This window comes from Clupea harengus, chromosome 3 (assembly GCF_900700415.2).
Source record: "Clupea harengus chromosome 3, Ch_v2.0.2, whole genome shotgun sequence".
In the NCBI taxonomy this organism is placed as follows: domain Eukaryota; kingdom Metazoa; phylum Chordata; class Actinopteri; order Clupeiformes; family Clupeidae; genus Clupea; species Clupea harengus.
The window spans coordinates 44,130-69,201 of NC_045154.1; the positions used below are offsets into that span (position 1 = coordinate 44,130).

Below are 25,072 nucleotides of genomic sequence, written 5' to 3' on the forward strand. Positions count from 1 at the left end.
CTCTGACTCTGAACAAACCACTCTACTCAGAATGAGGGGACTTCTGATTTTTGCCGCATTGATTGTGGTTGCGCTCTGTCGAGAGAGTTTTGAGGGGTGAGTTTGTGTAACGAACATTTTAGGCTGTGACAATTAAGTGATATTTCTTATTTTCCAAAAATGATATGTAATAAGGTTAAGTATTTTGCAGACACTTCATCCAAAGTCTCCCATCCAAACACTTAACAGGCCCGACAGTACTTAGGTTGCGAGATCGGGCGTGCTGAGTGTGGAACGGCTGTAAGCAGATGCATCTAAAGTATATAATATAATGCAATTAATGCATAAAGCGTAGAATGATATCAATGTTTTAGAGTTTTAAATGACATCATTTGTCCAAAGAGACTTACAAAAGATTTGAACTACTGTAAAGTAGTATTTATTGTTACACCAGGTTTTTTATTGCTCTTAGCTTGACTGTTCTCTCCCTTGTATGTCGCTTTGGACAAAAGAGTCTGCTAAATGACTAAATGTAAATGTAAATGTTGAAAATAACATAATAATAGTACTAAAACTATAATTATCTTCAAAATTGTATGGCTGTAACAAATATATTAGCATGACAAATGCAGTTTAAAAAGGTGAGTTTTCAAACGCTTCTTGAATATGCAAAGGCTGTCACTGGAGCGGCCAGCCTAGTGCATAAGGTCATTCCACACTGAAGAACCATGAATAAAAAAAAACAGTCTTGACTGTGATCTTATGCCGCAGCGGCAAAGATTACACAGTGTTTGAGAGGGGGAATGAATTTGAATAATGAAATTGACATGGTAGGTGCTGATCCAGTGGCTCTCCAATAGCCAAGAGAGCTGAGAGGAATTGCATGTATCCATTTAGTCATTTAGCAGACGCTTTTTATCCAAAGCGACTTACATATGTGCAACTTACAATGTATACACATTTTACATTTACACTGATGGCACACTGCACATTAGGGATTCAGTGTCTTGCTCAAGGACACTTCGACAGGGAATCGAACTAGCAATCTCCTGATTACTAACCGCCTTCTCTACCTCCTGCGCCACTGCCGTATCCTTTTTGGCTGACCAAATGTGCCACTGTGTTCTGGATCATCTGCAATGGCCCCAACATGCAGGCGGGCTCACTAGAACAGCATTGCAATAGTCTAGTCTAGAAAAACACAGAGCTTGCAAAACAAGTTGTTAGCCCATTGTATGAGATAGGGTCTGATCTTCCAAATATTATATAGGTAAGACACAACCTGGAGACTGAAGCCACATGCTCAGAGTCATCAAGTTGGTCATCGATCACAATGTGCAAGTTTCAGAGCAGCTTTAGTTGGGGGTCAATGAGGATGAGTCCAGTAGGATGTTCAGATTTTGTGGTATAGCCGGATTGGCGGAAAATGCCAGGAACTTAGTTTTTGATTGAGCCGATCCAAACTGAGACATAATAATAATAATAATAATAATAATAATAATAATAATAATCATAATCATAATCATAATCATAATAATGAATTCATCAAACACATTAATCAGTAGAACCAAGTGGTCAAGAGGGGTTATAGATCTGAATGATGTAATGAGTTAAAACAGGTAGTGGCTTTTCTGTAGACTAACCACAATTGAAATATAATATTTATATTTACACATGCGGATGAGACTAAACTGTACCCTCGAATGATTCCACAATATCGGCTGGAATTTCTGCCTGCCTCAGTGATATTTCAGTTTGGATGATGGATCAACACCTTTAGCTCAATATTTCCAAAAACGGGGTCCTGGTATTCCCAGCCAATCCAGCTGTCCGACAAAATATTAACATTCAACTTCATTGACCCCAACTAAAACTGCACAAGACTTTGGTGTTGGATGGAGCTTGATCAGACCCTATCACACGATATGGAGCTTGATCAGACCCTATCACACAATATGGAGCTTGATCAGACCCTATCTCACACGATATGGAGCTTGATCAGACCCTATCACACGATATGAAGCTTGATCAGACCCTATCTCACACAATATGGAGCTTGATCAGACCCTATCACACAGTATGGAGCTTGATCAGACCCTGGTTATTTATAAACTAGACTATTGCAATTCAATTTTGAACGGGTCTACTTGCCGGTCGGTGTGGTGAGACTATTGCAGGTGATTCAGAAAGTGGAGATGCATTTGGTCACATGTCACTCCTCTGCAGGTCACGTCCTCTGTCACTCCTCTGCAGGTCACGTCCTCTGTAACTCCTCTGCAGGTCACGTCCTCTGTCACTCCTCTGCAGGTCCTCTGCAGGTCACATGTAACTCCTCTGCAGGTCACGCTTCACTGGCTCCCTGTAGCTGCTAGACTGAAATTGAAGTCCCTAACTGTCGCCTATAGGACAGCCACTGGATCGGCACCAGCGTATTTAAATGCCATAATTCATAGTTCACCCTCTCGACCACTTCACTCCTCTGATTTGTATTCTAAATTTATATTTCAGTTTGTAAGTCGCTTTGGACAAAAGTATCTGCTAAATACCTTAACCATAACAATGATAGTATAGTATATAGAAGACTCTATACTATATATAAATTTAATTTATTTTCTTCCCTATTGTGCGTTCTTTAGAACATGAATTTAGTTTTGATATTTGCACGCCTATCCAATGTGGGAGTGAACATTACCATTTTGTTTGCGGTGGATAAGCATTTTTGCATGTTCCAGTTTAAAAAAGAAAATCCCTATGAGAGAATGAATGGGGTTTTGGAAAACCGATAAAATAACGCCCTTGGCAGTTAAATAACCCCGCACTCGATTATGTTCATTAAAATGCACATGCATGTCATCTCTGTATAGACCGTGAACCCATTATATCTCTAAAATATGTTTGTTGGCATCCCCCTTCTACCTGTGAAAAATAAGAGACTACAAAGCAAGTGACTTTGCTTCATGCATAACCAGTTTCATAAGATGAGCAAAGGCGAACCCTAGCTAGCTTTATCGATCAGGGTTAGGCAAGTGTTCTCACAACAACTACGAAATCAGCTTCTGTAAACACATTGATTGCCTAAGGATTTGCTAGCCACAATCTGGTGACTAAAATAAATCAGAAGTTTAGGCACTAGAACATATATATAATATCATTTCATAAGAAACATGGGGTGTGGGTGAAGAGATGTCTGTAGTTTGTTTGTTGTGAAGTTCAAATAACTGTCACTTTGTGACAGAGCTTCAAATTAGTAGACTGACAGAAGTACAGAGAATAACAACATGCTACTTATGTCTGAAATAGAGTTTAGTACCATAGATTCAATGTGTGGTGGAAAGAAGTAATTCTACAAACAAGTCTGTTTTAAAATGGGAAAATTAGATCCACAAATGAACATAAAACAAGTATGGCAACTGTGGTATGAATGAGATAATGGACTTCACGGCATTCAGGTAGCAGAAAATGATATTTTTTTTTCTGCTACCCAAATATCGTGTCGTCCATATGAAATACTACACTGTACAGTATATTACTACTACTATGGTATAGTACAGCATACTACTACTGCTATGGTATAGTACAGCATACTACTACTGCTATGGTATAGTACAGCATACTACTACTACTATGATATAGTACAGCATACTACTACTACTATGGTATAGTACAGCATACTACTTTATATAACTTCGTACCAAAAGGGTGGTATTTAGATCTTGCATATCTTGGATACACAGATTTCCCTTACACTGCACTTTTCAGGATGGACATACAGTATTATACTATAGAATCCATTAGCGATGGTTTGATATTACTATTTCTTAGCATTACTATAGTAACACTATTGTGCGTGCTCTGTGTCCTGATAAGTCAAATGTTGCTTGCTACACTGACATACAAATTCATATCTTCCTAGGCACCAAGTCCTTCGCATCACTGCAAAAGATGAAACTCAAATAAGTCTTTTAAAGGAACTCTCTGAAGTCGAGGAGCTTCAGGTAAAACAGGAAGTGACATAAAGAGGCATTATTTGACCTGGATGTTATATAAAACTGACAGTTAATGACATTATTTACCAGGAGTTTGGTTAAATGCCAAAACAAAGTTATTTTGGCAACATCTGATTCACAATACACAACTTTTTAAAAAAGTGATTGTGATATATTTAATGAATTACACATTTTTTGAATTTGAGAAAAAGTGATTTTTGGCTTTTGGTGAACTCTAGGTAAATGATGGACACTGCCAATTTAAAGAAAATGTTAATTTAACCATAATTGAGCTGGACCTTCAACCTGTCTATCACGTTTTACTTATGGTCTAGAAATACACAACACAAATATTGTGAGACTCGCATAGGAGGTGTTGAACTATTTGGAAAATGCATGTTTTTGGAGATTAGGAGGGTAATGGAGCAGGTAGAGTTGGCACCCACATAGAGTGATGGGGACAGGTGAGGCAGGTGAGGCACCCACACAGGGTGATGGGGACAGGTGAGGCAGGTGAGGCACCCACACAGGGTGATGGGGACAGGTGAGGCAGGTGAGGCACCCACATAGGGTGATGGGGACAGGTGAGGCAGGTGAGACAGGTGAGGCACCAACACAGGGTGATGGGGACAGGTGAGGCACCCACACAGGGTGATGGGGACAGGTGAGGCAGGTGAGACAGGTGAGGCACCCACATAGGGTGATGGGGTGATGGGGACAGGTGAGGCACACACACAGGGTGATGGGGACAGGTGAGGCTTTTCCTGACATCCACAAGCATCTCCACTGTGTTTAGTGAGTGCTTAGTTCCAAGGGAACCAGGGGCTTCATGTACAAAGCCTTGCGTAGAATTCATACGGAACACAGAAAATGCACAACGCGGGGAAACTGCATACAAACAAAACTTTCACATGTAAACCGTGTACTTACGAGCTTCTTCACATCTCTCCTTTTACATACCAATCAATGAGAAATCGAGCACACATGCAAGAGCATCGCACTCCACCCTCTCTCCTCCCTCAGTAACATCCACCTTAATATACTAATGAATAGAAAGTAAATAGGACTAGACTACACTCTATTCAGATTAAAACGAAATGGCAAAAGCAGGCAGCAAACCCACCTGTGAAATGAAATGTCAGTGAAAATGAGGTATGGGCGTTGTTATCTGAGGTAGAGACAAGAACATACATTTGATTTGGCACATTGGCGTCTGGCATTCATACCAAAAGACCCATATTGGAGTGTCAGAGTGGTAGTGGCTATACATTAGAAAGAGAAGCTGTTGTAAGCCTACACATAATGCACCTTCAAACAAATAAAAACATAACATTTAACTAAATTAAATTGTGTGACTTCTCGGGTGTTTGTATTCTAAAAAATATTCAGTGAAAGGACAGTATATAATGTAAAATAAAGGATATATCAAGTATGTGAAGTAAACTATGGCGTGACTGTGTCTCTCTTCCCTCAGCTGGACTTCTGGACAGAGCCAGCTCATCCAACTCTTCCAGTGGATGTTCGTGTTCCTTCCCAGAGCCTTCAGATGGTCGAGAATTACCTGGATTCCAACAACATTCATTATTCAGTAATGATTAAGAATCTTCAGGTCGGTCAGCACAGATATTTGGTTATCACACTGAGCATTATTCTTGAAATTTGTCTAAAAAGTAAAAGAAATGTAGTATATCTGCCAAATGCACTCAGCACAGAAGAAACTGGTGTGGTTGCAGTTATGCAGAGTGTCCCTGAGAATGACCTAAGACTGACGTTTCAAAACATTTCAATTTATCCAGTGTTCTCATTATTCTTCTTCCAGGATTAATTCAGCTCCAAACGCTTAACACAAAAACTTTGTTGAAACTTTTGTAATTAGCTCTGTTATTTCCATTTTTGTGAACTTTTTCAAATTATGAGAGAAAAACTAGTAATTTACAGTGTCTTACATTGTAAGTAGACTTACACTGAGTCATTGTGACATAATGAATTACACCTGTGCTTGACTGTCACCTGTCAGTAATGAAGGCTCCCTTTCTCTCTGTCCCTCTTAATATAATGTTAGGAGTATTGATAAGTAAGAGGCACCTTCCATACTCTACTCGTTTTCCTTTCTTTTCACCGTGTTTACATGTGTATTCACTCTTTTGCACTCTTTCTTTTCACCGTGTGTATTCACTCTTTTGCACTCTACGTACTGCTGTCCATGTATGTGTTTATTTCCCATTTTCCTTTTGTATTACTTTGTCTAACAATTCCCTTTTTGCCACTCTTTCTCTATTCTGGTATTAGAGCCCATCTTGCTTCTTCTTTATCAGTCAATTATTGCCATGAATACATATTGCAATTATTGATGGACATACATATTTTGTCATATGGGAAGGATAAGGATCACCTGTCAAATGTTTTCAAATCAATTGGTACTATAATTTGTGTATGTCACATATGACATTGCTGCTAATAATTTAGTTTTACATTATTGAATAGTTTCTCATCATATTTATTTAGTTCATTTTGTGATGTTACCTGAAAGGACACATAGGTTACCTTACTAAAATGGTTAATTAACATGAACTAAAGTCTAATCAAGGTATAAATAACCCTCTGAGCATTGGAGCACAACTAGATATGTGGCGATGAGGGCAACTAATCCAATACATTGTTTTCCAGCAGAGCTGCACAGTACATAAGTTTAGTTTAGTTAGGGGCGACAGTGGTACAGTAGGTAGAGAAGTCGTTTAGTGATCAGAAGGTTGCTGTCGAAGTGTCCTTGAGCAAGACACTGAACCCCTAATTGCTCCTGATGTGCAGTGTGCCATCAGTGTAAATGTAAAATGTGTATACATTGTAAGTCGCACTGCTAAATGACTAAATTTAAACATAACATTTTGCTCTGAGTTAATGGGACAAAATTATTTACTTATTTACTAAAGCTTTTTTGACACTGCGAACACACACACACACACACACACACACACACTCTTCCTTTCACACACACACACACACACACACACACACTCTTCCTTTCACACACACACACACACACACACACACACACACACTGCACACACACACACACACTCTTCCTTTCACACACACACACACACACACACACACACACACACTGCACACACACACACACACACACACACACACACACACACACTCACACACACACACACACACACACACTGCACACACACACACACACACACACACACACACACACACACACACACACTGCACACACACACACACACACACACACACACACACACACACACACACACACACACACACACACACACACACACACACACACACACACACACACACACACACACACACACACACACTTTGTCTGTAGGCTTTCCTGGATGAGGAGCAGCAGGAGATGTTTCGTGCTCGTGCAGGCCAGCCCAAGAACACAGATGCCTATGATTACGCCAATTACCATACCTTGACTGAGGTGAGCCTGACCTGTGGTGACCCTAGATTCATTCTTACGTCTTGGTTGACTGTTTCGTAGTTGTACACCACTTCATGAATATGAAATGTATCCGTATATCATTTCAGACAGAGGTGTAAAAAGTACTGAAATGTTGTACTCAAGTAAAAGTACAATTACTTTGATGAAATTTTACTTAAGTACAAGTAAAATTACCCATCTAAAAATCTACTCAAGTAAAAGTAAAAAGTAGTTAATTTAAAATGTACTTTAAGTAAAAGTTACTTAGTTACTTTCAACAACTTGATGGGGGCCGCTCCTATATAGTGCAAAAAAGGACAAGGGGTCATAAATCCAATACAAAAACTAGTTATTTTTTATTAAAGGAGAATCTTTAGAAATATAAGTGCAATGACATTAAACATGTCAAACATTAAACATGTCAACACAACATTTAAGAACTTTTGGGAGGACATGTCAAAACATGACAGCTAAAATAAAAAGTTAAAATACCGCTGCCCCACTTAAACTTTGGTTACTTTACTTGTGTCCACCTTTAGAGCATTAGTCTACAAACTTCTTGTTGAGTTTGAGCAGCAGCTGATTTTCAAGATGAGTAGAGTTCATCCGGGCTAGCTTTGCATTGAACAGCAATCCAGCACAGCTGAAGAGTCGCTCGCACGCGGCCGAGGCAGGTAGGCCAGTATTGAGTTTCAGGGACAGTTTTTTGATATTCTGAAAGGCGTTCAGCAGATCCATATTGACTGAGACACAGGCTAGGTACCCTTCTAACTCCCCTGTACCTTCTGGACTTCATTGAGGAAAATAAATCATCTTCATCTGATGAATGTTGTCCAACTTGCTCCAGCCTCCAACATCCGGTCAAGGTGTTGTCTGACATAGACTAGACCTGTAGAATGACAAACAACATTTCTGACAATTAAGTATTGAGCTGCCATCAAGATTCAAGAGTGCATCATAACACAGAAATAGCTATAAATAGCTACTTGAGATGACAGACCTACAGTATACAGAATTATAGCATTATTTTCTATTTCTACATGCATCACAATTCATAATCCTCAATTCTTGCTAACCGGGACCCCTTAGCATGAACATGAAAGACGTGCACGTTGGAAAGCCACCACTTATCGTTATCAATATCTGACTAAACATCGTGATAAATTGCAGATAACGACATACACATTGACTTGTCCAACTGTCTGAAAACGATGGTGTGCGCATATACATTGTTCTGTTTCAAGGCATGGGAGGCAGCCAAATGATTAGCCTAATATCAGTTTATGTGGTGTATTTCATTGCTGATGACTGATCTGCAGTTTTTAACACAATATGAGAGACTGAACATAATAATTCTATGACCTGAAACGAATGGAAGACAGGAATGGTATTATTAGTCTATTGGATGACCGCTGTCGACGTTAGCATACTCAGGTCGGTTGCAAGTGCTAGCCAAAATTAGGCTACTACCTACTAGTGCCATGAAACGCATATTTTGCTTAATGGAGCAAAGCTAACTAAATGACAAAAACGCTGTCTGAACTACTAATGGAAAGGGACAAATACTGTACTTACCAACACATGCTTGCGCAGATTTGAAGATGAATTTGTATAAGCAGAAAGTTCTGACTGACGGATTAGGCACAGTTTACACAGCATATAGCTGTTGCCTCTTTTACGTTGGAAGGCAAACTGCTTGCTGAGATGTGGCCACGGGTTTTCTTCATCTTCTTTAATTTCAACTGGCGGAAAGTTCGGTGCTTCAGCTTGTTGGTGGTCCGCAGCTTGTTGGTAGTCCGCACTATCATCTTCCTCCATATCTATCTCTCGTGACTCGGCACCGTACTGGTGCCTTGCATCGACTCCATCATCCACTCTATGCAGCATCCACCACTGCAGTGAGCATTGTGGTGCGCGATTCCTGCCTTGAACTATGTTTTTTTTTTTTTACTCAGTAACGGATGTAATTTCCAATGTAGCGAAGTACAATACTTCAGTCAAAATCTACTTAAGTAAAAGTAAAATTACCGATTTAAAAAACTACTTAAAAATTACAAAGTACACAAAAAAACGACTCAATTACAGTAACGTGAGTAAAAGTAATTCGTTACTTTACACCTCTGATTTCAGATATACAGTTTCATGGACATGCTGGTGGCAGAGAACCCTAACCTTGTTAGCAAAATTGTTATTGGCAAGAGCTATGAGGGTCGTCCTCTGAATGTGCTGAAGGTAAATCTCTACCAACATCCAACATTTCATCAATGTCTCTAACTTCCACAGACTGTACTGTAAATCTCACTCTCAAACACCACATAGATGCGCTTACTCACTAAGCTAACTACCATGGCTGATACTCTTGTGATCAAAGTACCTTTCTCTCATATGTAATAAAGCTTGCAAACTGAGGCTAAAATAAGTGTTGTGACATCTGCTATCTTCATGCACTGATGTTTCCCGATGATCTCTCTGTTAGTTTAGCACAGGTGGATCAAATCGCCCAGGGATCTGGATTGATACTGGAATACACTCCCGCGAGTGGGTTACTCCGGCCAGTGGGACCTGGTTTGCAAAGAAGGTTAAATCTTTATATTCTACTTAAATTTTTCACACAACTACGTACACACGTTTTCTGGAACTAGGTCTCATTTTTCAAAAAACTCTACACGCAATTCACAAAACTGCACGGAGAAAATGTAAAATATCTTATATCTCCTGCAAAATGCAGCTCATTCAAAACACAATAATCCTTTTTCAAAAAAAACATTTTGTCTCACAAATATTCATATGGTTAGACTAGATATGGTTCAATCACTAAATGCACACTGTAAATGTAAGATAAATGTAAAACACTCTTTTACAGTGTTAAAGCATACTTCACAGGGCTTTCAGACAAAACCTATTACACTAGACTACAAGATATAAACACAAAAAACACTTTTTGTTTCGATTTCCCAACACTGTGGGCCAAATTGATGCACATAGACAGTGCCCCTTTTGCATCTCCAGTACATTGTACAATATACAAAATTGTTTGCTGAAAAACATCCTTGCAGACAGCTGAAATATATTTAGTCAACATATAAAAGCAAGGCCACTTTGGGTGCTGAAAGTCGTAACGCTTCACAACACCTTACCAACACAGTATGACACAGTGTTCTACAGAAGTTGACTTCTGAAGTTGATGTTCTAAATTTCCCTCGGGATAAATAAAGTATCCATCTATCCATCTAACTATACACATCACACACACTCACACACACACACACACACACACACACACACACACACACACACACACACCACTTTGCCAAATATAAAGATGCAAGCTGTAGATGGAAACTAAACTTCCCGTTTTACATACTTTGTGATTGTGATTTGTGACTTTGTGATTGTGATTTGTGACTTTGTGATTGTGATTTGTGACTTTGTGATTGTGATTTGTGACTTTGTGATTGTATCCAGCCTCCCATTTGGGTATCAGCAAATCAGCTGAGGGTTGTAACAGTATCAAAGCCATTTTACAGTATGTTACCAACGCCGTTGAGTAGAGCTCTCTACAGAAACACATCATACACAACACTTTGTAACATGTCAAATATAGAAATGACCCTTTTCACATGATATATAATAGAGGAGACCCCATGACCATCAGAACCAATATCCTCCTTTGGAACTGATACATATTTGCATAAACGTATAATTTGCGATGTTGAAAGAAACTATAAACTTTACAGGTCTGTCTTAATTAAAGTTCATCATCAGATTCGTTCTGCAGCAGATTGAATGGGTAATTTCTCAGCAAATGTATATCTGAGACAGTTTTCCTTGATTCATGTTTTGATGACCTGTAATATGTACATGGTTATGTTTCATTGATCAGATTGTGACAGGCTATGGAAGTGACCCCTCTATGACTGCCATCCTTGACAAAATGGACATCTTCCTAGAGATCGTCACCAACCCGGATGGTTACCACTACACTCACACATCTGTAAGTTTACTACACTCACACATCTGTAAGTTTATGTTTCATTGTGATTACAAACACTCAAGAATGTGATGTGGCCATCAGAAGTGAAGTTTAAAATGTGTAGTTGAATTACTGCAAGAATGAATGCGTGCAACAACATAAGAATCAGAATCAGAATCAGAATCAGAATGGGGTTTATTGCCAAGTAGGTTTACACCTACTTGGAATTTTTTCTGGTGTGAAGGTGCATACAGTAAACATAAAACATAAAAACATAGAAACACAATAAGTACTACACATAACATAAAATCACAAATAAGTACTACACATAAGTACTACACACATAAGACAACTCAAACCAACTCCAAGCACTCTTGTGTTCAAAGAATCGTATGTGGCGCAAGACCAGAAAACCCAACCCTGGCTCTTCCTGTGTGGGAGTGGACCCCAACAGGAACTGGGACGCAGGTTTTGGAGGTGTGTTATACCTGTTGCTGTTGTCCTGTTTCTCGAGAGACTTTGCCCACTGTATTTGCAGTGTCAGTTTTTCTGGAATGCAGCTTTCTTCACACATAAAGTACTTAACTTGCACTTACAGCAGTTACATTCCTGCACTATTTCTTATGTAAAGTAGTATTTATTGTTACGCTAGGTCTCTATTGCTCATAGATTGACTGTTCTCTCCCTTGTCTTTGGACAAAAAACATCTGCTAAATGACTAAATGTAAATGTAAATAAAGGCTAGGATACACTAGTAATGTTTGTAAGATTGTCATGATAATTTCCTATTTTGACATGCTTTGATGAGAATGTACTCTTCTTGGATAGGTCCTGGTGCGAGTGGGAGTCCGTGCTCTGAGACGTACCGTGGACCAAGGGCTCATTCGGAGTCGGAGGTGAAATCGATTGTGGACTTTGTTACGTCTCACGGAAACCTCAAGGCCTTTGTTTCCATCCACAGCTATTCCCAAATGCTTTTGTACCCTTACGGGTACACCAGAACACCTGTGAAAGACCAACAAGAACTGGTAGGTCTGGAGGGTAGGATACAGTATGTATATATAGCACTGTCATATTCCAAAATGTGTTCATATTTGAGCAGTTTTCCCTTTTTCTTTTGTGGATGACAACAATGCCTTAGATATACAAACATGTTTAAAAGAATACTTGAGACTGAGAAGAGAGAAATTATGAGAAATTATGTTTTTCACCTGGCCTTTAAGATTTTAAGCCTGGAAGCATTATTTCTAAGCGAGCAAAAAAAATACATGCTACATCCGCATATAATACCTAATTCAATGAATCCATTTAACATTTGCAGCATGACCTGGCAAAGAAGGCCATCACTGAGCTGGCCTCTCTCTATGGCACACGCTACAGATATGGCAGCATTATCAACACCATCTGTAAGTATCCATTACAGCTGGCTGGTAACGTTCACCTTCACGCGAGTCATGCTAAAAACAGCTTTGTAGATCAGTGAAGAACTATCAAAGGTGTGTTTAGTGTGAGACATCCTTTCTCTGAATGATCCTTTTCTACAAAATGTCTTTAGAGTCATACTCCATTTGTGACTGCAAGTGAAGAGCCAAAGATGAGATAAATATCGTCTGATTATTCCTTTCCACCAAATCCTTTATCCAACAGACCAGGCCAGCGGCGGCACCATTGACTGGACGTATAACCAGGGCATCAAGTACTCATATACATTTGAGCTGAGGGATACCGGTCGCTATGGTTTCATTTTGCCAGCCAGTCAGATCATTCCAACCGCCCAGGAGACATGGCTCGCTCTAATGGCCATCATGGAGCATACAAACGCTAACACCCTTTAAAGAAATACACTGACAAAGGGAACTTGTTTCATCAACATTAAATGCAACTGCAAAGTATTCTTTGTTTCTTTATTTTGTGTTTTGTGTAACATCTGATTATAATGTCAACTTCGGGCCTAACTCTTAAATGAAAATAAATAACAGTGACAAATAATAGTGGTCTTAAACCAAAAAGCAATGCTCTTTTGATTGAACAAGAAATCAACAAAATGGAATTTGTCTGAAAAGGAAATCCTCCAAATTTTAATGTCTGAAAAAATGGCATTTGACAAATCACCATGGAAATGGACACATACACCCATCAGTCTGACTGATAGCAAACTTAACATTTCTACGGAACAGCCTACCATTAAAAAAAGCCAGAGTATGCCAAATGGGCATCGAAATATGCGAAGAACAACAATTCCCATGTCCCATTTCATGAACATGATATTGCATTTGTCCTATAAGGCACACTTTAGTCAGTAGCACTTCACTGGTTGACAAAGGATGTACATGTAACCGGATAAGCATAACTAAAACAAACTGCGGAGACTTCTGAAAAAGTAATGAAAATTACATATGCACATATAATATCTATGAAATATTTAAAAAGCTTTCTCATTGACCAGTGACATATCATTTGGGATCTTACCATTTTATATGTGGCATTTGGGGAAAATACATTTTGAACAGAGATTTGTCCCACTGACTAACAATGGTTATAGCCCTGCTGCATCAAATCTAAGTGTTACATAGAACCCTGAATTGACCACCTGTAGCCTACTATTGCTTCACATATGCAATTTCATATTAAAGTAAGATTTATTAGTGGAAGTAGAAAAACAAACAACCCTTTTCGAATGATCGAATGTGTACACATTATAGTCGAGTGGAAATATGTTTCCATCACATGTGGGAAGACGTGATGGTTCTGGTTACTTCCAGGGTCTGGCACTTTGAACTTTGACCCTGTCAGTCACCGAGAGGGACTGCTGACTTTCCACACGAGATGATTTGGACTGTGCGCTGCCCGAAGACATTCTGCTGAGACGGCCTACAAAAAAATCAGAAAAGGTATTTGAGCCTTCCATAGCTAAATTGTAAAGGTCATTTGGACTCCAGCAGGGTTTGACGTGATGTGATCACACTTGAAAATCACCACTTCCCCAAGACCATCATTACCCATTTTTTTCCACTGACCGTTACAGTATGGTGTTGATGGTGATGAGGAGAAGCTTCACTTCCTTTTACCCTAACCCAGGTTTGTACTCCCAAAGGGATCAACCCCCCCCCCCAGAGAGGTATCTAGCATAGCTAGCTAGCTAGGATGATGACAATCTACAGTACAGTAACGTAGCAGTGTGGAGCAAGATGGCTTCTAGTAACGTATTGTTCAAGGAATGTGTGTGCATGTTGCTGAAAGTATTTCACAGTCACTGTAACTTGCTTGTAAAATGATGATCCTAATGCTATGGCTTTGTATCAGATCGCCGGGTTAATGCTCTCAGGTTGTGCCTTATGCATACCTTGGGATACTCAGGTCAGGAGTAGGTTGCCCATTCACAAAATGCTACAAAGATTTAAAATAAAATAAGATCATAATGGACTTTGGGGACGTTTTGTTCAACATTGATACAGTTGTTAAGCTCCTGGCAATTTTACAGACGGTAACATTAACATTTTGACGGTAACATTAACATTTTATATGTGTACATATGTTCATACTCTTTCAAGTACACTGTATGGTCATAAATTCTTTTTTTTACAACTTACAGTTAATTTATGTATAACTACAAAATGCTGTGCCAAGTCTGCATTTAATGTCACTAACTTGCTTCCGCAGTCACAAGGTGAAACCAAATTCATGCCAAGAATGAACTCTTATACTCACTGTTGGGGTTACCAGGCATAAAACACTCCGTAAAATTATTTTGGATCTTGTCCAGGTCTTCAGCAGTGAATCTCCATTTCTTCCCAGTTTCAGGTGAGCCTTGATAGAGAGATAGGGCGGAGCGTCTCTGTCCTATGTCCTGAGGACTTGAGCCTGTCGTCATTCCATTAGGAAATTTCTGTGTTACAACTTTCAAGCCTAGAAAAAAAGAGATTCAATGAGTATTTACTGCATGTAGTATGTAGTATCATGTAGTAAAGGTAGAAATTATATTAGCATGAATGAAAGAAGTCATTTTGAAGAATGAAGCTTTACCTCCAGAGAGCATGAAGAGGTTCTCAAAACCCCGTTCACACATTGTGGTAGCTGCCTGACTCGCCACCCGCTCATCTTCATCATAGACGATGATGATCTTTCCAATCGCATTTTTCTATAGGGTTTCATTGTTAAAGATCCATTACATTTTTTTAATGTTATTCCAAAGTCAACCCACACTCAGAGGAAAAAAGGTGTATGTGGACCAAAGCAGCAGCCTGGAAGCCAATAGCAATACATAAATAAATGGTTTTCACTGTGAATGGGAATGAGGTATTTGTGTGTGTGTGTGCGTGCAGGGAGGGAGTGTAGTATTTTTGCTTGAATTGCCCATTCCTACTTCATACAACTTTGAAATGGATAGTTGCGCTCGTGCTAGAACTGCATAGCATTACGTTTTATGTGACATTATGAGGCAACATTGAATAAACTGCGGTTAATACACTGATGCTGTCAATACACAGGATTGATTTATAACACTACATTAAATACTGTAATGCGGTTTATTTACAGTGCGGTTAATAGTCGAGAAAATACGGTAAAACCCATGGGTGCTAGCTTCTCTGCACAAATCAACAAAACTGTAAAATGAAAGCGGGCAAGGTTACCGCTACAACTGGTAAGTACTACTCTGTTTTGCGCAATAACGTGAACGATGTTGATTAACCAAAAATGCCAAAAATATGATGCATGCATGCTCAAGGTGTTTTTCCTTACCCCAGTCGCCTTAGAGGTTGCTCTAGGGGGTTCAGGCCCTGGGCTCTGTAAAGCGTGTGTGTGTGTGTGTGTGTGTGTGTGTGTGTGTGTGTGTGTGTGTGTTTGCTCTAGAGTGCCCAACCAGTCGATCGCGTGAAGCAGTGTGTAGATTTGTAGCCTACAATAGTATCTCACGCTTCTTTCTATCTGCGCATGCAGGGTATGGTTGCTAGGTTGTAACTAAGGACTCGAAAGGGCGCGAGAAGCTAGACTAGAGCAAGTGGATAGGCTACTAGCAGAAGCTAAAAAATCTAAAACTTATCATTTTCATTCAGAGTTGGAGGAGGATTATTTGTTTGTGTATTCGAATGCAAAGTCCATCTGTCTTATCTGCAATGCAAACGTGGCTTTACCAAAGAAAGGGAATTTGGAGCAGCATTTCAAGACGGTCCACAAGAGCTACGATACAAACGTCCCAGCCAAAATCACCTCTGCGTGCCCGAAAAGTCCAGGAATTGAAAAGTCAGCTAGCAGCACAAGAGTCCGTTTTTACCAGGCCCAACACCAAAAGTAAGGCTGCAACCATAGCATCCTATCGTGTCAGTCGTGTTCTTGCAAAAGGAAAGAAATCTTTCAAGGATGGTGAGATTGTGAAAGAAGCATTCATGGAAGCCGCCGATGTGCTCTTTGCAGATATTAAAAATCGAAAGGAGATTGTGTCTGCTATTCAGGACTTGCAGTTATCAAGGAATTCTGTTACACGCAGATGCGAGGGAATGGCGGAGGATGTTGAACAGCAATTGAAGAATGATATTGACACATGTGGGTGTTTTTCTCTCCAATTCGATGAATCCACTGATGCTGTGGATGTGGCTCAAGTATGTGTTTTCGTTAGAATGGTTTTAGACGACATGAGTGTAAAAGAAGAGCTGCTGACCATTTTGCCTTTGAAAAGGCACACGAGAGGCACAGATATGTTTCAAGTTTTTATGGAATTCGTTAATAAGAGCCAGTTGCCCCTCTTCAAACTCGTCTCCATCACAACCGATGGAGCTCCAGCGATGGTTGGACGCACTGCTGGGTTCATTGGATTGTGCAAACAGTGTGAATCTTTCCCGGATTTCCTGAATTACCATCGTATAAATCACCAGCAAGGGTTGTGCGGGAAGATTTTAAATATGAAAGACGTGATGGATGTGGCTAACAAGATTGCGTGTTCTGTTCGGGCCAGGAGTCTGCAGAGGCGATTATTCCGTGCGCAGCTGGAGGAGCTGGAGGAACCCACTGATCTGCTGCTGCACACAGACGTTAGGTGGCTCAGCAGAGGTACATTTCTGAAACGGTTTTCTGAATTGCTGCCCGAAATTACCGATCTGACTGACAAGCTCAATAACTTGAATCTAGAGCTGCAGGGTAAGGAGAAACACATCATGAACATGATCAGCTCCGTGAACACGTTTAAAAGCAAGTTACACCTGCTATCAAGCCGGTTGCAACAGTGTGATCTGCGGAACTTTCCACACATGGACACAGAACTTAAGCGTCAGGGCAAAGACTGTGCGGAGCTTGAGAGTGCACGTTATGATGATCAAGTGCAGAGCATCTTGTCAGAATTTGACAGGCGCTTTACTGACTTTGCATCCATTGAGCCTGTTGTCAGTTATCTCTGTTTTCCATTTGGGGAAAATATAGATGTGGATTGTATAACGTCCAAAGTGGCATCACTCTTCAACCTGGATAGCTGTGCTATTGAGAATGAGATCCTCACACTGAAAAATGACATTGAGCTCAAATTCAGAGCAACACCTGACATGAATGTCCAACTCTGGACTCCAACGCAGAAAGAGAAGTACCCCAACCTCAGACAAACTGCAGAGAATTTGACTGCACTTTTTGGATCAACATATTTGTGTGAGTCTGCCTTTTCACATATGAAAATCATCAAGTCAAAATACAGATCCACCATGACTGATGACCACCTTGCGGTCTGCTTACGGCTGGCACTCAGCTCCTACTGTCCGGACTATGAGAGACTAGCTTCCTCCTCTCAGTGCCAGAAATCCCACTAAGGTAGAGAAATACCACTTTTCCAACTTGAATTAGGCATTGTATTATTTAGGTTGTTTGTCTGTTGTGTTGTTACGGGCCAGTCCTAGGCCTACATGTGCTTATTCTTTGCACCACGCACATTCACATTTACTTCAATAAATGTATTACTATTGTTAAAACTTTATCTATGTGTCAGAAAACAGTGTCCTATATAGGTGCACAATATTCGATATGGCTTGGTAGATCTCGATACACTTTCAACTTTAAAAGTAGATCTTGGTTCAAAAAAGGTTGGGCACTCTCTGCTCTAGCGGGTTCAGGCTCTGGGCTCTGTAAAGCGCTTTGAGGCGATATCAATTGTTATCGGCACGATATATAAATAAAATTGAATTGACTTACAAAGGATTCCTCAACCCTAACTGAAGCAGCTGGGGTTGAAAAATTAACAAAGGTTAAAACTTTAAGATTCAGTAAGAACTTATTGTACATGTCTACATCAACAACAGAAAATATGTTTGACAGAAACAAGAAACATTTTGTGCAAGGATACATAATTCAGCACTTCCTTGGTGAAAGGGTTCATTGTCCGTGAAAGGGTTGCAATGGGAAAACTAAATGCTGTATAAGATTGAAGACAATAATTAATTAATCAAAATGACATCAATATAGACAAATAAAGTACTTCCAAATACAGTTCACACAAGCTGAAAATACCTGATAACAATGGACCTCATTCTCGAACATTTTCTTTAAGTGTCTTCTTAAATATCTTCTTACGAACTTAGTAAGACCAACCCTAAGAAAGATCCCCGCCGGATTCATGAACGCCAAAGTGTCTTTAGCTGTGCACTGATACTTAAATTGAACTTGCGTTCTCGTCACTTGAATTTGCATACATAAACGCCCCGCCAGCTCCTTATAAGGGCATGCAACTAAAGAGACGTGTGCAGAATCCAGACTTCACAGGCAACTTGAGACTGATCAAAATCATGTCAAAGCGGAAAACGAGCACTGGTCCAGTAAACGCAGACCTAACTTCACCGGTGCAGAGGTGGAGGTACTGTTGCTGAATGTAGATGTGTCCATTCTATTCCACTATGGCTATATCCACACTACTAGAGTTTAGTATTTATTGATTCACTGCCATTTGCAGTGTTCGTGTAGTGCTTTTATTTATTTATTATCACAATGCCTCGTAGAATCATGACTAGTATCTCCCAGATAAGAAAACTCCCAGATAAGAAAACTCTCATGATTGCCAGAATTGTCCCGGGAACTTCGTAAGTGGAGTTAAGAAGACATTTCTTCTTACATTTTTCTTAACTGCGTTCGAGAATGAGGTCCAATGAGTGTATTCAGGGAAAACCAAAAACATAAATATTATGCTATGCTATCTAAATGCTATCTAAGATTCAAATGCGTGTAAAAGTCTCTTACCACTGGTGATATGACACTGGTCATATAGGTCTCGTTCACGTACATCTAGCAGTAAGTATGGACAATCAGGGTAAGGCTTCTCTTGAACATTTGGACTGGACACAGGCATCAGATCAACAGGGTTGGGTTCAGTTTTATCAAGGTCCAGTTCTCCAACACCACTGATCACACTAAGAAAGAGGAAAGTCATTCTAATGTTCTCTTTTATCAGTCCCCACTAATACACTCTTTGCTCCTGGCTCCAGAAGAGTGTCTAGAGTAACAATCTTTAGCCTCTATCACACCAAACTGATCCTGGAGGTCATGAGAAAGAGTATATCTAATGCAGGGCCATTGTGTCTGGACAATGTAGCTATTGTTAGTTGGAAGTTCAAAGGAATTTGTATAAAGCTTCTAAAGAAAACGAATTCTGACTAGCCATCAATACTCACACTAAAGTAATGCATACATTTAACAGTATGGCTATAAGCATTCCTAACTTCAGACATCAGTCTTATTTTCAACAGAATTTAGGATAACAGGCTACTTCTCCTAACCAATTAGCAGTTTCCAACAAATTATTACAAATTGCAGTGTAAAAACCTATGAGGACTACTTGCTTTACCTCTGAAGCGTGGATCTAGGAGTAAATACAGAGTCTCCAGATTCGTCATTATTACTGAGCTGCGTTGGTGAGGGCTGCAGTATCCTACTTGATGTCTCTGCTAAATGGATGGCATCTGTTTCTGGCTGTCCACAGGTATCATCTGTTTGTCAAAAGTTCTTATTCAATATTCAAATCAATTTCACAGTTTTACATTTACATTTAGTCATTTAGCAGACGCTTTTATCCAAAGTGACTTACAAGGATGTATTCATATTTTACATCTACACTGATGGCACAATGCACATCAGGAGCAATTAGGGGTTCAGTGTCTTGCTCAAGGACGATTCGACAGGGAATCGAACTAGCAACCTTCTGATTACTAAACGACTTCTCTACCTCATGTACCACTGTCGCCCCAATGATTTCCAATGATTCACTGGATTCATTCCACTGTGGATTGTGATTTGCTTGCTCCATAGTGTCCACCCACCACAACCTCTAAAACAAGTAATGACATTCAATTCCATTTCCATACACAAGGTGTGCATCTCAGTGAAACTGAGCAGGTAGTGCTAATGGGAGCCAAAGTGCACACAAAGAATGTACAACAGAAATTTGCATTATTAATTTAATTTATTAAACAATCAATTCAGCATGTGGTGCATGTTGTGGCTGTCGACAGCCAGTTGTGCACTGGTGTTGCATCCTGCCACCCTTGCTATCCTTATAGAACTCAAATCCCCATGCACCCATGTCAGCCAACATACATAACTAATCAAAATCAAAACTAAACATAAACAAAATTCCCATACACCATGCCGGTCAGTCTCTCCCTCTTCTTCTTATCATATTATTAATATATTATTCATACTGATAAAGTGGCCATATTACCTACTCTTAATTGTTTACCTAAATGTATCTTGATCTGTTTATCAAATTGATGTTGCTGCTGATTGCTGTCTCTAATGAAAACAAATGTCCTCTTCTCTCTCCCTTTGGCAGGAGCATTGTATGGCCGTGCCTAATAGTGCCTAATAGTTCTCCACCATCATAACTTACGTTTACATATACGTATAAAAAAACATCTAGTACACTACCTAGTTACATTCTCTCATTTCAGAGTGCATTCATTTGGCATGCACTGTAAACAAAAAAGTAATTTGCCAAATAGACATTTTAAAGTTGATAAATCTTTTGGACTGAACTAAAGTTTAACCTTAATCATACAAACAAAATGTCCCTAATGAACGGGAAAATAAAAATGATTACATTGATTTTTATCAAATTCAACTGATCCCACATAGAACAGTCATCATCATAGACAAATATGAGTCTTTTGTGATATAAAATATATAATGAGTCTTGCCTGACAAAAAACCTGGCCAAACCGCTACGGATTCTATTCATTTCACAGACTTTGAGAATTATAATTATTCCTTGCCCTAATAGCATGATTTCCAGTTCACCCACTAGGACAATTTTGCATTACCGGGGCAAAGGAATCTTATGATTGGCTTGTTTCCTAAAAGCTAAAATAACTGATTCTGAATGATCCTAATTTTTCCCTTTTTTGTATTACTGCATTGATCAACACAGTACCTTGTGTTTCTGTTCCAAAGACAGTCTCATTCAGATCTGTGATTGAAGCAACTTGAAGCACCTGGCAAAGGATATCATTTTTCTTTATACATTGTAGTTATTGTATTACCATATTATTTTTATTTTATTCTTTATCACCTCTGAAAGGACAACAAAGGACAAGACATGGTAAAATGACAAGTTATGGCACAGCAATTATGAACAGATATTTTAATGCATAAATACGTTTCACTTACCAGCTGAGCAAAAGTTGTCACTTTAAGCCTCTTGAAAAGTTCATCCTTTCTGTATCTGTAGTCTAAGCAAAAGGGTACATTTGTTCACTACAATATGACAAAGCTGATCAAAACGACACGTTTTTAATTCGCCAAATAATCTCACCTGGATCATGTGCATCGCCTGCTAAATTCTCATCTTGTTCCATCAAATGACTGAAATTAATCTGTCCTGTATCCATTGTCTTACTGCACAACATGATGATGTAATTTTTTCCCGAAATGCTACTGAATTCAAACTTCAATCACCTGAAGTGACTTAAAATCTAAACCCTACTTCCAACAAAGTTACTGGCTTGTTACAGTGAAGTTGCTGATCAAGTCTTGAGACCTTCTTGCAAAAGGTGCACTAGCACTAGCGCCTAACCACAGAGGTCCTTATCCATGAGAAATCAAGGTGAATATGGAAACGAGTGACCTGGACAGAGCAGGCATTCATCCTAGGACAGTGCTACCGTTGTTCTTTTTAATGAAAAGGGCTAGATCAGCTAATGACTGGATGGTACTAAGCGTAACTGAGCGTAAATTGGCGATGCTGATGCAACTACCTTAAGCTCTTCCCCTGTAACTAATTCTAAAGGAGCATTTCAGTCTATTAACACAGTTGTAGTTTTGACATGTCTAATGTCTAATGCCTGTCTAGACTTGAATGAGCGTCACGTCTATGAACCGGACACTTAGGCTAATCATACTGTAATGCAACATAAAACTGCCGTCCCGTTTGTCTGAGCAGAACAATGTGAAAAACACAAAAATACAGACTTTGTTTGAAAAAAAAAAAACAGAAATTAAGAATTCAGCAATACATACTTTTCTTTATTTCTTCAAGTCTCTCCATTTGCTTAGTCAGGCTGCAGCCTATTCAGGATCAAAATCAAATATACAAACAAAATATGAATTGAAACCAGCACTCATTTGTTATGAAAGAACACTACAACTAAGTAAATACAAATCACTTTATGTTAAGTAAATTAAAACTTAATTCTGTTAACCTAAATTACAGGGTACTTTCATACATTTTTATTATTCTGAAATTGTGGTGTTTGCCATTTTTTTTTTTGCCAAGAACAAGGTGGCCTTTGACTGTGCATGAAGTTGCTATTTCAGAGGTAGAGACATTTTGAGAGAGTCATGAAAAAGGCAGTTATGAAATGGCTTGGGTGCCATGTTGTTTAAGTACTGTAGCTTTGTATGCAAAAGGAATTTTGGTGTTCCCAAAGACCAGCTTGGTGGAGGAGTTCAAGTGTGCTAAGATCAGCTTCGAGATGACTTTGTAAAAGTCTAAAAAGATACAGCAGTCAAGAACTCTGCTCTAACGGTAAAAAGCATAGGGTAAGGCTATATTGCCGGAGAGGAGGCAGACAGTAACTTGCTTTGATTCGTGAGCAAGAAGAGGAAAGTAGACAAGCATCAGCAGCAGCTTCTCAAGCAAAGCAAGGGCAATGGATGAACTGGCATAACATTGAGAAGAGGAAGAATTGCGAATTGAGAATTGTGGACTATTGATGCTAACCGCATTAAATTCATCATTGGAGCCTCTTACTATGTCCTCCCTAATTTGCAGAACCTCAATCAGTGGGTGGGTGAAGACGGAAGAGGCAAGTTGTGTTTGGGTTGGCTCATTAGAACATACTCTGACTGGGTGTAAAACTAGCCTGACCCCGGGTCGTTACACGTGGAGGCATAATCGGGTTTTTAAATCATTTGCGTGTTTGTTTGAGAATAAACGAGTTGAGGTTACCTCTGCCGGTGTAGCCGGGCTGACATTGCGGTGGTGAAAATAGGCTTGGAGGCAGTGTCTCAAAGATTTAGAAAAATATGAACAAGAAAAAACAAAAACTAACTTTCAACAATCAAAAGTGAGCTAACTAAATCTGGCATTCTGGCTACATAATCTAGAGGTGTAGACCCATCTGACTCAAACATGTTCTGCTCTGGTATTTTACATACCCAGCCTAAACCATTACACCTATCCTAAATCAATTATCCATAAAAAAAATACCTATTTCGGCTAGGGTTGGGTGATAAGACGGTATATACGGTGCACCGGTAGAAATGTGTCTACCGTTAGAGATTTGGCAATACTGTTTCAACTGTGGTATACTCTTATTTTGAAATCCAATCGTTATTTTTAGATAATGACCTCCAAACTATACATCATCCCGCTTATTATACGGTTACTCGCCAAAACGATAGAAGGCATTCCTCCAAAATACCTCTTTAACGATTTTGTTGCTGTTTTGTGATTCCGCTTAGAAAAAATTGTTCTTCAGGCAAATAGAACTCTAAAGTTTCAGGTGTTGCGTAGCAACCCATTACTTGCTGACTTCAAGTTACAATGACTTTCCCTTACCTTAAAACACCGGACTACTTGCGGAATGATATGAAAGATGTGAATTAGAAGCACAAAACCTGTTGCCAATGACAGCGGTCATTACTATTTCGCAGCAGTGAATATAAAGAAATGACAGACCTGCGAACGTTGGGGTGGCCCATTCAAATCAATGGAACTTTTTTAAACAATCTGAAGAGTAATACAATACGATACCCAGTACAATTTTTAAGCACATGACCTACAAGGACTTTCATGCTTACTTGTTGAGTAATCCTCGACTGTTGGGAAAGATTCAATCTACTGAAAAATACGGACTGAAAAGTGTGTAGTGTAGCCATTTATTTGCAGATTCTGTTCCATTTTTCTCAATAATGGTCAAATATTAGTAGTTAAAGATGCACTATTTCGATAGTTTAGATTTATTTTCAGTGAATGAGCTGTGGGAGCGTCTAGCAGCGATTATTATAGACATATACATGTATTGTGATGGCCCAGCCGGTGAGCAGTGCCCCACATGGCTGAGTACAGCCAAACGAAGGCAATTAAGAGGCATGGTGTTGGATGGGCGGTACTACCCCAGAGGATTCTCATAGGGAACTCCTCCCCACCCAGGTGTCTCTGGTTGTCCCTCCCAGGTGCACTCAATCAATCAGGCAATCAGGAGCCTT

General features: G+C 39.5%; 2 protein-coding genes across 3 annotated transcripts in view; one reads left to right on the plus strand and one right to left on the minus strand.

Moving 5' to 3' along the window:
* LOC105888503 (carboxypeptidase A1) lies at positions 1–13,296 on the plus strand. Its single transcript, XM_012814240.3, has 11 exons — positions 1–96; positions 3,893–3,974; positions 5,440–5,574; positions 7,330–7,431; positions 9,562–9,663; positions 9,908–10,009; positions 11,315–11,425; positions 11,791–11,881; positions 12,233–12,432; positions 12,726–12,810; positions 13,052–13,296. Exons 1-11 carry the CDS (start codon positions 32–34, stop codon positions 13,237–13,239), a joined length of 1,263 nt encoding a protein of 420 aa, XP_012669694.2. The 5' UTR covers positions 1–31; the 3' UTR covers positions 13,240–13,296.
* The window catches only part of cep41 (centrosomal protein 41), a 16,386-nt gene continuing 4,608 nt past the window's right edge, over positions 13,295–25,072 (minus strand). The window contains exons 4-12 of one of the 2 annotated variants that reach the window (XM_042707454.1): positions 22,880–22,927; positions 22,031–22,092; positions 21,795–21,855; positions 20,214–20,355; positions 19,610–19,704; positions 18,723–18,790; positions 15,428–15,542; positions 15,113–15,310; positions 13,295–14,275 (exon numbers count right to left, since the gene is read on the minus strand). In XM_042707454.1, coding sequence (XP_042563388.1) covers positions 14,157–14,275; positions 15,113–15,310; positions 15,428–15,542; positions 18,723–18,790; positions 19,610–19,704; positions 20,214–20,355; positions 21,795–21,855; positions 22,031–22,092; positions 22,880–22,927 — 908 coding nt within the window. In that variant the 3' untranslated portion in view covers positions 13,295–14,156. Of the gene's footprint in view, positions 14,276–15,112; positions 15,311–15,427; positions 15,543–18,722; positions 18,791–19,609; positions 19,780–20,213; positions 20,356–21,794; positions 21,856–22,030; positions 22,093–22,879; positions 22,928–25,072 lie in introns of both variants that reach the window. The other variant, XM_042707453.1, reaches the window with a different exon arrangement.

What these genes read in the sequence shown, in the direction of transcription:
- LOC105888503 (XM_012814240.3), top strand. Translation starts at nt 32, where the DNA reads ATGAGGGGACTTCTGATTTTTGCCGCATTGATTGTGGTTGCGCTCTGT. An exon ending in TAATGATTAAGAATCTTCAG is followed by an intron (nt 5,575 to 7,329) that starts GTCGGTCAGCAC and finishes CTTTGTCTGTAG; the next exon opens with GCTTTCCTGGATGAGGAGCA. An exon ending in CTGGGACGCAGGTTTTGGAG is followed by an intron (nt 11,882 to 12,232) that starts GTGTGTTATACC and finishes CTTCTTGGATAG; the next exon opens with GTCCTGGTGCGAGTGGGAGT.